This window comes from Emys orbicularis, chromosome 8 (assembly GCF_028017835.1).
Source record: "Emys orbicularis isolate rEmyOrb1 chromosome 8, rEmyOrb1.hap1, whole genome shotgun sequence".
In the NCBI taxonomy this organism is placed as follows: domain Eukaryota; kingdom Metazoa; phylum Chordata; order Testudines; family Emydidae; genus Emys; species Emys orbicularis.
This window is the reverse complement of record NC_088690.1, coordinates 70931663-70944812: the sequence shown is the minus strand read 5'-3', so window position 1 is coordinate 70944812 and position 13150 is coordinate 70931663. Positions and strand designations below refer to the sequence as shown.

Genomic DNA, 13150 nt, shown 5'->3' with positions numbered 1-13150 from the left:
AGAGGGCCTGAACCCTCAGCTGGGTGTCCCCAGGGCCAAGCCACGAATTCTACTGTTTTATCTTGAATTGTAACAGCTGAAGCTATGGCACCCAGGGTGTTTTCAACCCTTCCCTTTCCTGCCAGCCCTAGTAAAATACCCACTCCCCTCAGTCATGGCTCTGGGTGTTTACTGGGCCTAGCAGCTGAAGCACCTTCAGCGCATGCCTCTGAGTCATGGTGCCCATGGCACTGCCGAGTGCCTTACGGGTCTGATCCCACAGCTCTGAGCAGCTGTGCCAGTTAGTCCTGACAAGGGTGAGTGGGAGAACAGCTCTGCAGGGAAGAGAAGGGAGGGATGGAGCCAGCCCCTGCCAGCCTGTCCATGCTAACCCACTTCAGACCGGCAGGTACCAGCTGGAGGCTGTTTGGTGCTCATGGTAAAATCAGATATGTATGCCAATGAGGCCTCATCAGCTCCTCTCCAGTGGACTCAGTCTGAGCAGAGGTCGAGCACGCAATGAGTCATGGAAGTGGAACCCCGCTGTCCTCGGGTCAGAGCTCAGGCTCACATGCAGGGGAAGCCTGCAGTGCTACCTGTCTTGCTCTATGACAGTAAGTCTCCAGAGCCACCAAGCCTGCTCCTCTCCCTAGGGCCTAAAGCCACAGTGCAGTGTGTAGCTGCTGGTGACTCCTTCCCTGCCTGTAAGGGGGACACTGCATGGCAGAGTGGGGACTGACCATACAGAGAGGCCTGAGCTTGAGATGCAAAAGTCAAGGAACCCAAGCCTGGACAAGATGTGCCCCAGCCAAGGCCATGCCTGGTGTGTGGTGGCAGAGGAGGGGGGCTCCGTGGGGAAGCAGCTGTTCTGTCCTGCCACCTACAGGCACCAGAATAACGAGGGGATGCAACTCCCATCACATATTGCCATGTGAGGATGCCTAAGTCCACCAACTTCCAACCCTGATGTTCAGAGTTAACCCTGCAGCTCTAGTACATTTCTCCCTCAACACCTTTCGCCAGTCCTACTGCTGAGCATTGCCTGCACCAGTGGCACTGAGTGCTCTTGAACTGGAACGGGGCTCCTGGGACTTCCATGTGTAGCCAGGAGAAGGCAGCTGGCCTTACCTCAATGTGGGTGTACACAGCTGCAGCATCCCTCTGCAGGGAGCTCCGGATGTCAGGGAGGCTGTTGGAGATACTGCTGGAACAGTTTTCCTTGTCCCTTGTGTTTGGCTCACTCCAAATTGCATCCATGTTCCCTGTTGCATCCATGTTCTTTCTGGTGAGGTTTCTGGATACTTCCTAGGAAATTGAGAGAGAGAAAGAGAGAGCTGTGATTTTACTGCCACTGGCACTTTCCAAATTCAGGCCCTTGGTCACAACGTGCTTGGAGCTTGCATTATTGCTAGCCTGAATGGCACACCTTGACAGTTAGAAATGCCTTCACTAGACAGAGATCTGCTGCCTAATTATTCTTCAGGACCCCTTTCTGGGGCGAGAAGAGGGGACTTCCTATTGTTGTTCTTAACTAGCGGCCACAGAGAGAGAACAAGAAGCCCTAGACAAAACAAGCCACTTTCATCTCTAGTCTCGCCGAGAGACCACTCCCTTGGGCAGCGGGTACCATAGGCTGGGGAGGCTATGCCTCCCCAAACAGCCAGGCATGGTCCCACCCATGCTCCGCCCCCAGGGCTCCTGCTTCCGCTTCCGCTCTGTGGCCTGGCTCCAGGGGCTGGTAGGGCCACCCTGCCTGCGTTCCCTCCCAGTGCTCCAGGACTGGGGGTGCTAACCTGGGGCAAGGTCCAGTGACCACAGTGGGAGGAGCGGGCGGAAGGGGCGGGGCTGGGGGCTAGCCTCCCCCAGCCAGTGGTTCACGCACCACCCATGACCACTCCCCTTTCTGGAACTTTTAATACAGCACAGAGACATCTAGTGCTAAAGCATATCATTATAGGCAGGCCTCTGACCCATCCTGCAGCACCACCCGGCCGGGTGATGTTTTACAGAGAGAGACTGAGACTTGCCCTCAAAGTGCCCTTTGACTTAGTGCAGTGGTTTTCAACCTTTTTTTCATTTCTGGACCCCTAAGAAATTTTGAATGGAGGTGCTTTGGAAATCTTAGACATAGTCTGTGGACCTGCAGGGGTCTGTGGACCTCAGGTGGAAAACCACTGTCTTAGGGGAAAAGGCCCTGGGCTGGGAGCCAGGAGGCCATAAGTTCTAAAGTCTGTTCTTCCAGTGTGCACATCGCTACCCACTTCAAGCCCTTACTACCAAGCATGGCCATAGACCAGGGGTAGGCAACCTTTCAGAAGTGGTGTGCCGAGTCTTCATTTATTCACTTTAATTTAAGGTTTCGCGTGCCGGTAGTACATTTTAACGTGTTTTAGAAGGTCTCGCTCTATAAGTCTATATTATATAACTAAACTATTGTATGTAAAGTAAACAAGGTTTTCAAAATGTTTAAGAAGCTTAATTTAAAATTAAATTAAAATGCTGATCTTACGCCGCCAGCCTGCTCAGCCCACTGCCAGCCTGGGGTTCTGTTCACCTAGGCCAGCAGCGGGCTGAGCGGGGCCTGCGTCCGGGACGCCGGCTGGCAAGGGGCCAGCAGATGGGCCCCCAGACCTGGGGGGGGGGGTGTTCAGGGGTCAGGGCAGAGGGCTGGGAGTGTGGGGGTTTGGGGTCAGGGCAGTGGGGGTGTGGGGAGTGTAGGTCAGAAGGCTGGGTGTGGGGGGGTTCAGGGGTCAGGGCAGAGGGCTGGGGGTGTGTGGGGGTGCAGGGCAGAAGGCTGAGGGTGTGGGGGGGTTCAGGGGTCAGGACAGAGGGCTGGGGTGCTTGGCTCATGGGGGTGCTCCCAGCCCCCTGCCCTGAGCGGCTCATGGCAGGGGGCTGGAAGGGATATGCCCTGTTCCACCCCCTTCCCCATGGTCCCATCCCTACCTCTTCTCTGCCTCCTCTACGGAGGGCAGGGGGGCTGAGTGGGGCTGGGGGCCGGGACCATGGCAGGCAGCAGCATGCCACTCAAAATCGGCTTGTGTGCCGTGTTTGGCACGCATGCCGTAGGTTGCCAACCCCTGCCATAGACTCCAGGTCAGTGGCAAGTATTATTTCCCCTATTGTACAAATGAGTTGACTGAGCACAAGGTCGCTGCAGGGAGCAGAATCCCATTCTCTAATATGGCAGACCAAGTCTCATCCGCTTAGGTACAATGTCTTGCAGAATGAACATGCCAGATCTTGGAAGGTGGTAAGGTGATAGGGAACAGCCAGCATGGATTTGTAAAGAACAAATCATGTCAAACCAATCTGATAGCTTTCTTCGATCGGATAACGAGTCTTGTGGATAAGGGAGAAGCTGTGGATGTGGTATACCTAGACTTTAGTAAGGCATTTGATACGGTCTCGCATGATATTCTTATTGATAAATTAGGCAAATACAATTTAGATGGGGCTACTATAAGGTGGGTGCATAACTGGCTGGATAACTGTACTCAGAGAGTTGTTATTAATGGTTCCCAATCCTGCTGGAAAGGCATAACGAGTGGGGTTCCGCAGGGGTCTGTTTTGGGACCGGCTCTGTTCAATATCTTCATTAACGACTTAGATATTGGCATAGAAAGTACGCTTATTAAGTTTGCGGATGATACCAAACTGGGAGGGATTGCAACTGCTTTGGAGGATAGGGTCATAATTCAAAATGATCTGGACAAATTGGAGAAATGGTCTGAGTTAAACAGGATGAAGTTTAACAAAGACAAATGCAAAGTGCTCCACTTAGGAAGAAAAAATCAGTTTCACACATACAGAATGGGAAGAGACTGTCTAGGAAGGAGTATGGCAGAAAGGGATCTAGGGGTTAGAGTGGACCACTAGCTAAATATGAGTCAACAGTGTGATGCTGTTGCAAAAAAAGCAAACATGATTCTGGGATGTATTAACAGGTGTGTTGTGAGCAAGACATGAGAAGTCATTCTTCCGCTCTATTCTGCTCTGGTTAGGCCTCAGCTGGAGTATTGTGTCCAGTTCTGGGCACCGCATTTCAAGAAAGATGTGGAGAAATTGGAAAGGGTCCAGAGAAGAGCAACAAGAATGATTAAAGGTCTTGAGAACATGACCTATGAAGGAAGGCTGAAAGAATTGGGTTTGTTTAGTTTGGAAAAGAGAAGACTGAGAGGGGACATGATAGCAGTTTTCAGGTATCTAAAAGGGTGTCATAAGGAGGAGGGAGAAAACTTGTTCACCTTAGCCTCTAAGGATAGAACAAGAAGCAATGGGCTTAAACTGCAGCAAGGGAGGTCTAGGTTGGACATTAGGAAAAAGTTCCTAACTGTCAGGGTGGTTAAACACTGGAATAAATTGCCTAGGGAGGTTGTGGAATCTCCATCTCTGGAGATATTTAAGAGTAGGTTAGATAAATGTCTATCAGGGATGGTCTAGACAGTATTTGGTCCTGCCATGCGGGCAGGGGACTGGACTCGATGACCTCTCGAGGTCCCTTCCAGTCCTAGAATCTATGAATCTAAGATGGCTATCCTGACTGTAACCACAGCTCTAACCACTGGACAACACTCCCCCTCCCCAAGCCAGAACACAACCCAGAACTCCTGATCTCTAACATCCCACTGCTATCTAGCAGACAGCTGTGTCACGATTGTGTCACGTCCTCTGCTAGTGGCTAGGCCACACACAGGATAACACACTCCTTTGGCTCAAGTGGCACAGGTCTGTGTTGAGGAGCTGAAGGTCTCTGGCCTGAGCCCTGTTGTCCCATGGTGGGGTCCCTGTGGTTACATGTGATAGAAGTTCTGGTTTCAAGGATTTATATTGCCACTTTCATCTCACTGCATTGTACAGTCTATGGGTAAAATCCTGCATTCATAACGTAAGTCCCTACTCAGGCAAAACGCTCACTGAAATCAATGGAGGTTCTGTAAACCCTGCCTGGTATTTTGCCCTGTGCACACTGACAACAGTGGCTTCCTCCTGACACTTTGCACACACTGATGTGCATGTGTACAACCAATGTTTCCTTAGGTTAACTTTGGAGTTTGACACAGCACTGCCTCTCAGGTCAGGTGCCAGGCAGACATGGAGCTCCCAGCTCTGACAATGCTGGATACACAGCAGTCCTTCCACTGCTCTGAAGCCCCTTATGAGTACTGCTATTGTTGATCTCTGTGTGAGTTCCTTAAAATTGCCAAGTTTGTTGACTAAAACTCCAAGATTGTACTAGATTGTCTTGATGCTATGACTGTCATGCACCAGCTCTGCCTCTTCTATGCCTCTGTCACCATACATGCTCCCATGCTCAGAAGGACCGGGGGCACAGATCCTGCCAAAGAACTGAACTGCTTCATTATCTAATTACATTTTATCAGCTATGAAACTGGCAGAAAACAGGACACATCATCCTCCACTGCCCAGAACACAGACTGGTGGATCTTGGGCCCTAGTTCCTCTGTTACTATACAAGAGTTGGTGCTGTTCATTGATATTAATGGCAGAAGCAGGGCCGGCTCTAGGTTTCTTGCTGCCCCAAGCAAAAAAAATTTTGGCTGCCCCCAACCCCAGCCCTGGGCTCTCCCCCCCCCCCCCCCCCTTCAACTGCACCCTCCTGCCACCCCAGACTTGGGTCACTGGTAACTCGCTCCCAGGGCGGGTCATTCAGCAGGAATTTTGGATGTGCACAGAACACAGACAGGATTGGTTCCCATATGGCTACAGAACTGCAGTAAAGTGGAACAATTTTCAGCTTGTGTGATTGAAGGATATCTGGATGCATGTTATAATACTGTCCTCCATAAATGAGGAAAAGTTGAGGTGCCTTTATTATTCTTTTGTTCCATTCTTTGTTTCTATGGGGAATTTGCCAATGCACTATCACTGTCTTCCTTTTAAACAAATAAAACTTTAAAAAAAAAAAAAGCAATGGCTGTTGAAAATAGCAATTCCAGTCCTAATAACCACTGGGAAGCATTTCTTGCTCAATTTATTCTACTTTTTCTACAGCAAGTTACAGTGGATCAGTATATTTGATTTGGGAGAAATGAAGTAACAGCTGCCCAAATTGAGCTTGAGCACTCCTGAATTTTGAGGGTGTTCAAATCTGTAAGGCAGGTGCTAGATTCCCTCTCTGAATATTAGCTAAATCTGGAAAAAAAAAGTCAATTTCTGCTTCCATGGCTCAGAAATGGAAATCCTCCTACGTGCCTGGTACTGTATCTAAAGCTGTCCAGGTCCAGAGCCTCCCCTCCCTTACTTTTCATTTTAAATTCTAGTGGGATCCACGTACCTCCCTTGCTAGGCTTCAGATAGAGAGGTGCACTGTCCATTTAGTCCACCCAATTCTTTCTTTGGGGGAGAGCCCAGGGCTGGGGCAGCAGGAGGTGCAGGTGGGGGCCAGAGCTGGAGTGGCAGGGGGTGTGGTGGGGGGGGGAAGAGCCCAGGGCTGGGGTAGCAGGGGGTGTGGGCAGGAGAGGGTCCAGGGCTGGGGCAACACAGGGGTGCAGGGGGAGCCCAGGGCTGGGGTGGGGGGCGGCAAAAAAACCTAGAGCTGGCTCTGTCCCTACCATTCACAGCAAGCTGCAGGTTTCAGTTCCATACTCCTTCCCCCTCCCTTTCCTGTTACTAGCGGCCGAGGGAATGCTGGGAAATGCAGTTCTTTCCCTGCTCCAGGGCTGGCTCTATAGGCAGGGAGCTAACCAAGGAACTACAGCTCCCAGGACCCCCTGTTGGTTCTCAGCTCCCATGCCGGATTCTTGCGCCCCTGCAAATGTGCCGTCCCAAGCAACTGCTAGCTTTGCTGGTGTGACGTTGTGCAGTCTATATGGTTTTATAAAAACTTGATAATAAGTCAATATAATGTAACTGGGATCGTTTTAGAGAAAATACGGTAATAAGTGAATGTAACGTAACTGGGATATGCTTCATGCAAAAGGTCTCTTGTAAGGTATCATTACAAAGCTTATAATCTACTGAGTATGATCATCTGATTTGTATAAATGTACCACTCTTGTATCTAAAACTAGAAATATAAAATGTAACTCTGAGGGCCTATTGTAATTATGTAAAGTGTGGGCCATTAATGATGGTTTGGAATCTTGATGACTCCCATTGTCTGCAGAGGGCTGTTTACCTGTGAGTCTCCCTGTATATGTGTGTGCTGGCAAGTGAGTAATGAAGTCTTGCAGTGACATGTGATCATGTCACCTGAACTGGAATCCATCTTTAACCTGGTGCTTTTCCAGTGAGGGGGGGGTGGAAACCCAGAGGGACAAAGGGTTCCCGCCTTATGCAAAAGATATATAAAGGCGTGGAACAGAAGAGAGAGGGGAGAAGCCATCATGAAGAATCCCCTAGCTATCACCTGAGCTGCAACAAGAGCTGTACCAGGGGAAAGAATTGTGCCCAGGCCTGGAAGGTGTCCAGTCTGAGAAAAACTTACTGAAGCATCTCTGAGGGTGAGATTATCTGTATTCAGTTTGATTAGACATAGATGTGCGCATTTTATTTTATTTTGCTTGTGACTTACTTTGTTCTGTCTGTTACTACTTGGAACCACTTAAATCCTACTGTCTGTATTTAATAAAATCACTTTTTATTTAATAATTTACTCAGAGTATGTATTAATACCTGGGGGAGCAAACAACTGTGCATATCTCTCTATCAGTGTTATAGAGGGCGAACAATTTATGAGTTTGCCCTGCATAAGCTTTATGCAGGGTAAAACGGATTTATCTGGGTTTAGACCCCATTGGGAGTTGGGCATCTGAGTGCTAAAGACAAGCAAACTTCTATGAGCTGTTTTCAGGTAAACTTGCAGCTTTGGGACAAGTGATTCAGACCCTGGGTCTGTGTTGGAGCCGGACAGGAGTGGCTGGCTCAGCAAGACAGGGTGCTGGAATCCTGAGCTGGCAGGGAAAACAGAAGCAGGGGTAGTCTTTGCACATTGGGTGGCAGCTCCCAAGGGGGTTTCTGTGATCCAACCCGTCACAGTGGCGTAGTCGAGCAGGATCTGTGCACAGTTGATTGCTTTGTGATACTGGTAGTGATTTTAAGTGAGTTTTAAGTGTGGTGGCTGGAGAACAGACAAAGTGGTTACTGGTTTGTTATTTTCTGTTTGCTTATTTCGGGCAAGGGAAGTAGGGACAGAAAAGGAAGCAATTTAAGTAAGAATGAAGATCAAAAGAAGCTAAAACTAGACAAGTTGTAAATTGCCCAGAAAGACTGAACAATGGGCGCTGGGAATGTCTGTTAACTAAGAAGCCCCTGAGCTAAGTGCATCTCAGTTTCAGTGAACTGCAGATGGGTGTGGCCCAACCTCTGTCTGTGCTGAAGCTGACTGGAGTGTCTAACCTAGCAAGACAGGAGGGGAGGGGTGCCTGTTCTGGCAGGAGGGTGTTCTCTGTGGTATCCCAGCTCATCAAGTGATGGTCTCAAGGGAAGACAAATGGAAATTGATGTACAATTTGCCTGGGAAAAGGCTGACCTGGAAAAAGAAAAGGCTGCCCACCAGCCTGGACTTAAGAGACAAAGCAATTAAGACCCAGAAGCATGACCTGGCCGTAATGGAGTGGAAGAGGTGCACAGAGACATGTATCCTGGAGCTGGAAGTTGGGGTCCTGGTGACTGCTGCGGTGGGAACAAACCCCAAGGACTCTAGCTGGAAGCAAACCCAACCTGAGTGAAAGGGGGGGGATTTTGCCGGCCAGCGAAAGGTCTCTCATAGCTTGGAGCTGTGAGCCTACAGCTGGATCAGGGTCTCTTTCCCTTTTGGGGGACACAGGAGTGTCTGCCCCAGAGGGGAGCCCAAAAACGAATTTTAGGTATACTGCCTCCGCCATGGTCAGTGTCCAAGTCTCTGGCAGTAAGTTCAGGAGGAGGGTGTGACGTTGTGCAGTCTATATGGTTTTATAAAAACTTGATAATAAGTCAATATAATGTAACTGGGATAGTTTTAGAGAAAATACGGTAATAAGTGAATGTAACGTAACTGGGATATGCTTCATGCAAAAGGTCTCTTGTAAGGTATCATTACAAAGCTTATAATCTACTGAGTATGATCATCTGATTTGTATAAATGTACCACTCTTGTATCTAAAACTAGAAATATAAAATGTAACTCTGAGGGCCTATTGTAATTATGTAAAGTGTGGGCCATTAATGATGGTTTGGAATCTTGATGACTCCCATTGTCTGCAGATGGCTGTTTACCTGTGAGTCTCCCTGTATATGTGTGTGCTGGCAAGTGAGTAATGAAGTCTTGCAGTGACATGTGATCGTGTCACCTGAACTGGAATCCATCTTTAACCTGGTGCTTTTCCAGTGAGGGGGGGTGGAAACCCAGAGGGACAAAGGGTTCCCGCCTTATGCAAAAGATATATAAAGGCGTGGAACAGAAGAGAGAGGGGAGAAGCCATCATGAAGAATCCCCTAGCTATCACCTGAGCTGCAACAAGAGCTGTACCAGGGGAAAGAATTGTGCCCAGGCCTGGAAGGTGTCCAGTCTGAGAAAAACTTACTGAAGCATCTCTGAGGGTGAGATTATCTGTATTCAGTTTGATTAGACATAGATGTGCGCATTTTATTTTATTTTGCTTGTGACTTACTTTGTTCTGTCTGTTACTACTTGGAACCACTTAAATCCTACTGTCTGTATTTAATAAAATCACTTTTTATTTAATAATTTACTCAGAGTATGTATTAATACCTGGGGGAGCAAACAACTGTGCATATCTCTCTATCAGTGTTATAGAGGGCGAACAATTTATGAGTTTGCCCTGCATAAGCTTTATGCAGGGTAAAACGGATTTATCTGGGTTTAGACCCCATTGGGAGTTGGGCATCTGAGTGCTAAAGACAAGCAAACTTCTATGAGCTGTTTTCAGGTAAACTTGCAGCTTTGGGACAAGTGATTCAGACCCTGGGTCTTTGTTGGAGCCGGACGGGAGTGTCTAACTCAGCAAGACAGGGTGCTGGAGTCCTGAGCTGGCAGGGAAAACAGAAGCAGGGGTAGTCTTTGCACATCGGGTGGCAGCTCCCAAGGGGGTTTCTGTGATCCAACCCGTCACAGCTGGTGCCTAGAGCCGTCCCTGGGCAGAAGGATCTATAATGACCACCCAGTCTGACCTCCCGCTGTGACAAAGTGGGAATTTTCTGTAATATGTTTAATGAATGGTGTGTATGGTGTGACCTACTTGATACGCACGTGCGACTTGACTAGGGATTGCTAGTGGGTGCAAAAGGGTTAAATGCTCCCTGGGCAGAGCAGGAGACATGAAGTGTGCATGTCTCAGATCTGTCAGGGATGGTATAAATGGGTCAAGAAAGGTTTGGCTGAAACAGACCAAAATCAATGGAGCATCCAGAAAGACAATGGGAGCCCAAGGACTGTACAGCTGACCCCTACCAATTGGAAACTGGCAGGTGACTCATGTGAACTCATGTAAACATTAGTAGGAGCACTGCCAGCAGATTGAGGGAAGTGATTATTCCCCTCTATTCAGCACTGGTGAGGCCACATCTGGAGTATTGTGTCCAGTTTTGGTCCCCCCACTACAGAAGGGATGTGGACAAATTGGAGAGAGTCCAGCGGAGGGCAACGACAATGATCATGACTTACAAGGAGAGGCTGAGGGAACTGGGCTTGTTTAGTCCTCACAAGAGAAGAGGGGGGGGGGGGGGATTTGATAGCAGCTTTCAACTACCTGAAGAGGGGTTCCAAAGAGGATGAAGCTTGGCTGTTCTCAGTGGTGGTAGATGACAGAACAAGAAGCAATGGTCTCAAGTTGCAATGGGGGAGGTCTAGGTTGGATATTAGGAAACACTATTTCACTAGGAGGGTGGTGAAGCACTGGAATGAGTTACCGAGGCAGGTGGTGGAATCTCCATCCTTAGAGGTTTTTAAGGCCTGGCTTGACAAAGCCCTGGCTGGGATGATTTAGTTGGTGTTGGTCCTGCTTTGAGCAGGCGGTTGGACTAGATGACCTCCTGAGGTCTCTTCCAACCCTAATATTCTATGATTCTATGAACTCAGCATGAGTCTGCAGGAGGATGAGACTGGACCAAAAGGTGTCAGATATCTGGGATAAACATTGGCTTTTGGAGAGACTCAGCAGCTCTCACTTAGGACTGACAAAGAAACAGACGGAGAAGGACAGATATGGATTCCACAGCAGCCTAGCTGAGTACAGCACTAGCTTGAGCAGGATGGACTGTGTCTTAACGGTTGCGTCTCTCTGCTAACATGAGGACTTTCTGAGGTTATATCCAGTTGACTAATAAAAATGACTCTGTGTTTGAAAAGGCTTCCGGGTGTCACTGCAAATACTTGCTGAGGTGCATGGGTCCCTGAACAGTTTACACATCTCTGACCAGGAGTGTAGCTCAGTGGGACTCACTAGGCAGCACTCCCAGTGTGAAACGAGTGCTTGAGCCCAGAGTCTCAGTCCTGCCATGGTTGAGGCTCCGTGGCCTGTGTGTAAGGAAGAGTTGGACCCCTTGTGGGGGTCTGGTACACTGAAGGGGTTCCTCCAGGGACTGTTAAGGTGAGGCATAGCACAGATCCTGTGGATCCATGACACCCACACATAACCCATGCCAGAGCATCTCATCCAATGATTCCTGCACCGAGCCCAAAAGCTAATGATTAAACTAGTCTGGGTCAGAGTTGTAGAAAGAGCCATCCAAACTTGATTTAAATCACCATCAAGTGATGAACAAGCCCCAGATTGGTAATCCATAGCCATGGTTAATTATCCCCACTGTTAAAAATTTACACCTTATTTCCTTTTTGAAATTGGCTGGCTTCAGTGTCCAGCCACTGGAATTTATTATGCCTTTGGCTGCTAGAATAAAAAGCCTTCTGATATCAGGTATCTCCTCTGTGTGTTGATACTTACAGATCATAAGCAAGTCACCTCTTGACCTTCTCTTTGTTACTTCTTTAGTAAGAGCTCCTCACAGCAGGACTGAAAGGCCGGTTCCAGTCCTGGATTCATTTTTGGAGCCCTTCTTTGAACTTTCAATTTTTCAAAATCCTTTTTGAAGTGTGGACCCCAGAAATGGACACAGGATCCAGAAATGGTCTCACACCTCCACATTTAATTAATGTAACCTTCCTGCACTTACCTGCTAGCTGTTTGCTTATATGTCTAAGTACCATGTTAGCCTTTCTTGCTGCAGCATCACCCTGGGAGCCTGCATTCAGTTGGTTATTAGTTTTATCAAACTGCTGAAGGGAGCCTGTCCATGCTACATCCTAGCTGTCAAATCCCACTCCCCCTGCAATTTCTCACCCTTGCAATCCCCGCTCCTCATAAGTTTTCACATTCCTGGGATAGACGGTGGGCCTTGCAAAGGGAGGGATAGCTCAGTGGTTTGAGCATTGGCCTGCTAAACCCAGGGTTGTGAGTTCAATCCTTGAGGGGTCCATTTGGGGATTTAGTTGGGGATTGACCCTGCTTTAAGCAGGGGGTTGGACTAGATGATCTCCTGAGGTCCCTCCCAACCCTAATAATCTATGATTTATGAATCCAAACTGCAGCTACTTCAGATCGGGGAGGTGTGGGCCTTCCCAGAGAACACACTGCCAGAATCCCACTTGTCTCTACCAACAGGACTCCAGCTCAAGCACTTCTGCTGGTCCCAGCTGTGGCCATACAGCTCAGAGTGAGGTGGTTCTCAACTAGGCAACCTTTTTAGGCACTGTGAGTTCATGTTCAGCTGATTTCCATCATGCCCCCTATGTCCTTCCCAGGACACAGTCCCTCATTCTGTAGGTATGGCCTGAATTCTTTGTCTCTGGATGTATGTATGACCTTGCATTTGGCTGTATTAAAACACGTTTGACTGCACACACCCAACAAAGCAATCCAGTTCACTGTGTATCTGTGACTTGGACTCATCATTATTCACCAACTCCAACAAGCTTTCTGTCAGCGGCAAATCTTACCAGCAGCAATTTAATGCTTTCTAGTTTATATAGTGAGTTTTTCATCAGAATGTTGTGTGGTACTAAGCCAAATGCCCAATAGAAGCCAAAGTATATTATGTCAGCAGAGTTTCCATTTTTAAACAAGACCTGTGATCTTGTCAAAGCATGATATCAAGTTTATTTGACAAGACCCATTTGATTGGTATTAATGGTAAAGAGCTAAAAGGTGGA

The 13150-nt window shown here is 48.3% G+C and overlaps 1 protein-coding gene across 1 annotated transcript in view; it reads right to left on the bottom strand.

Annotated features, from left to right (window-relative positions):
* Nucleotides 1-13150, bottom strand: part of OLFML2B (olfactomedin like 2B) — a 116307-nt gene that overhangs the window by 33703 nt on the left and 69454 nt on the right. Inside the window, exon 4 of the mRNA XM_065408945.1 lies at nucleotides 1108-1284. Coding sequence (XP_065265017.1) covers nucleotides 1108-1284 — 177 coding nt within the window. The remainder of the gene's footprint in view (nucleotides 1-1107; nucleotides 1285-13150) is intronic.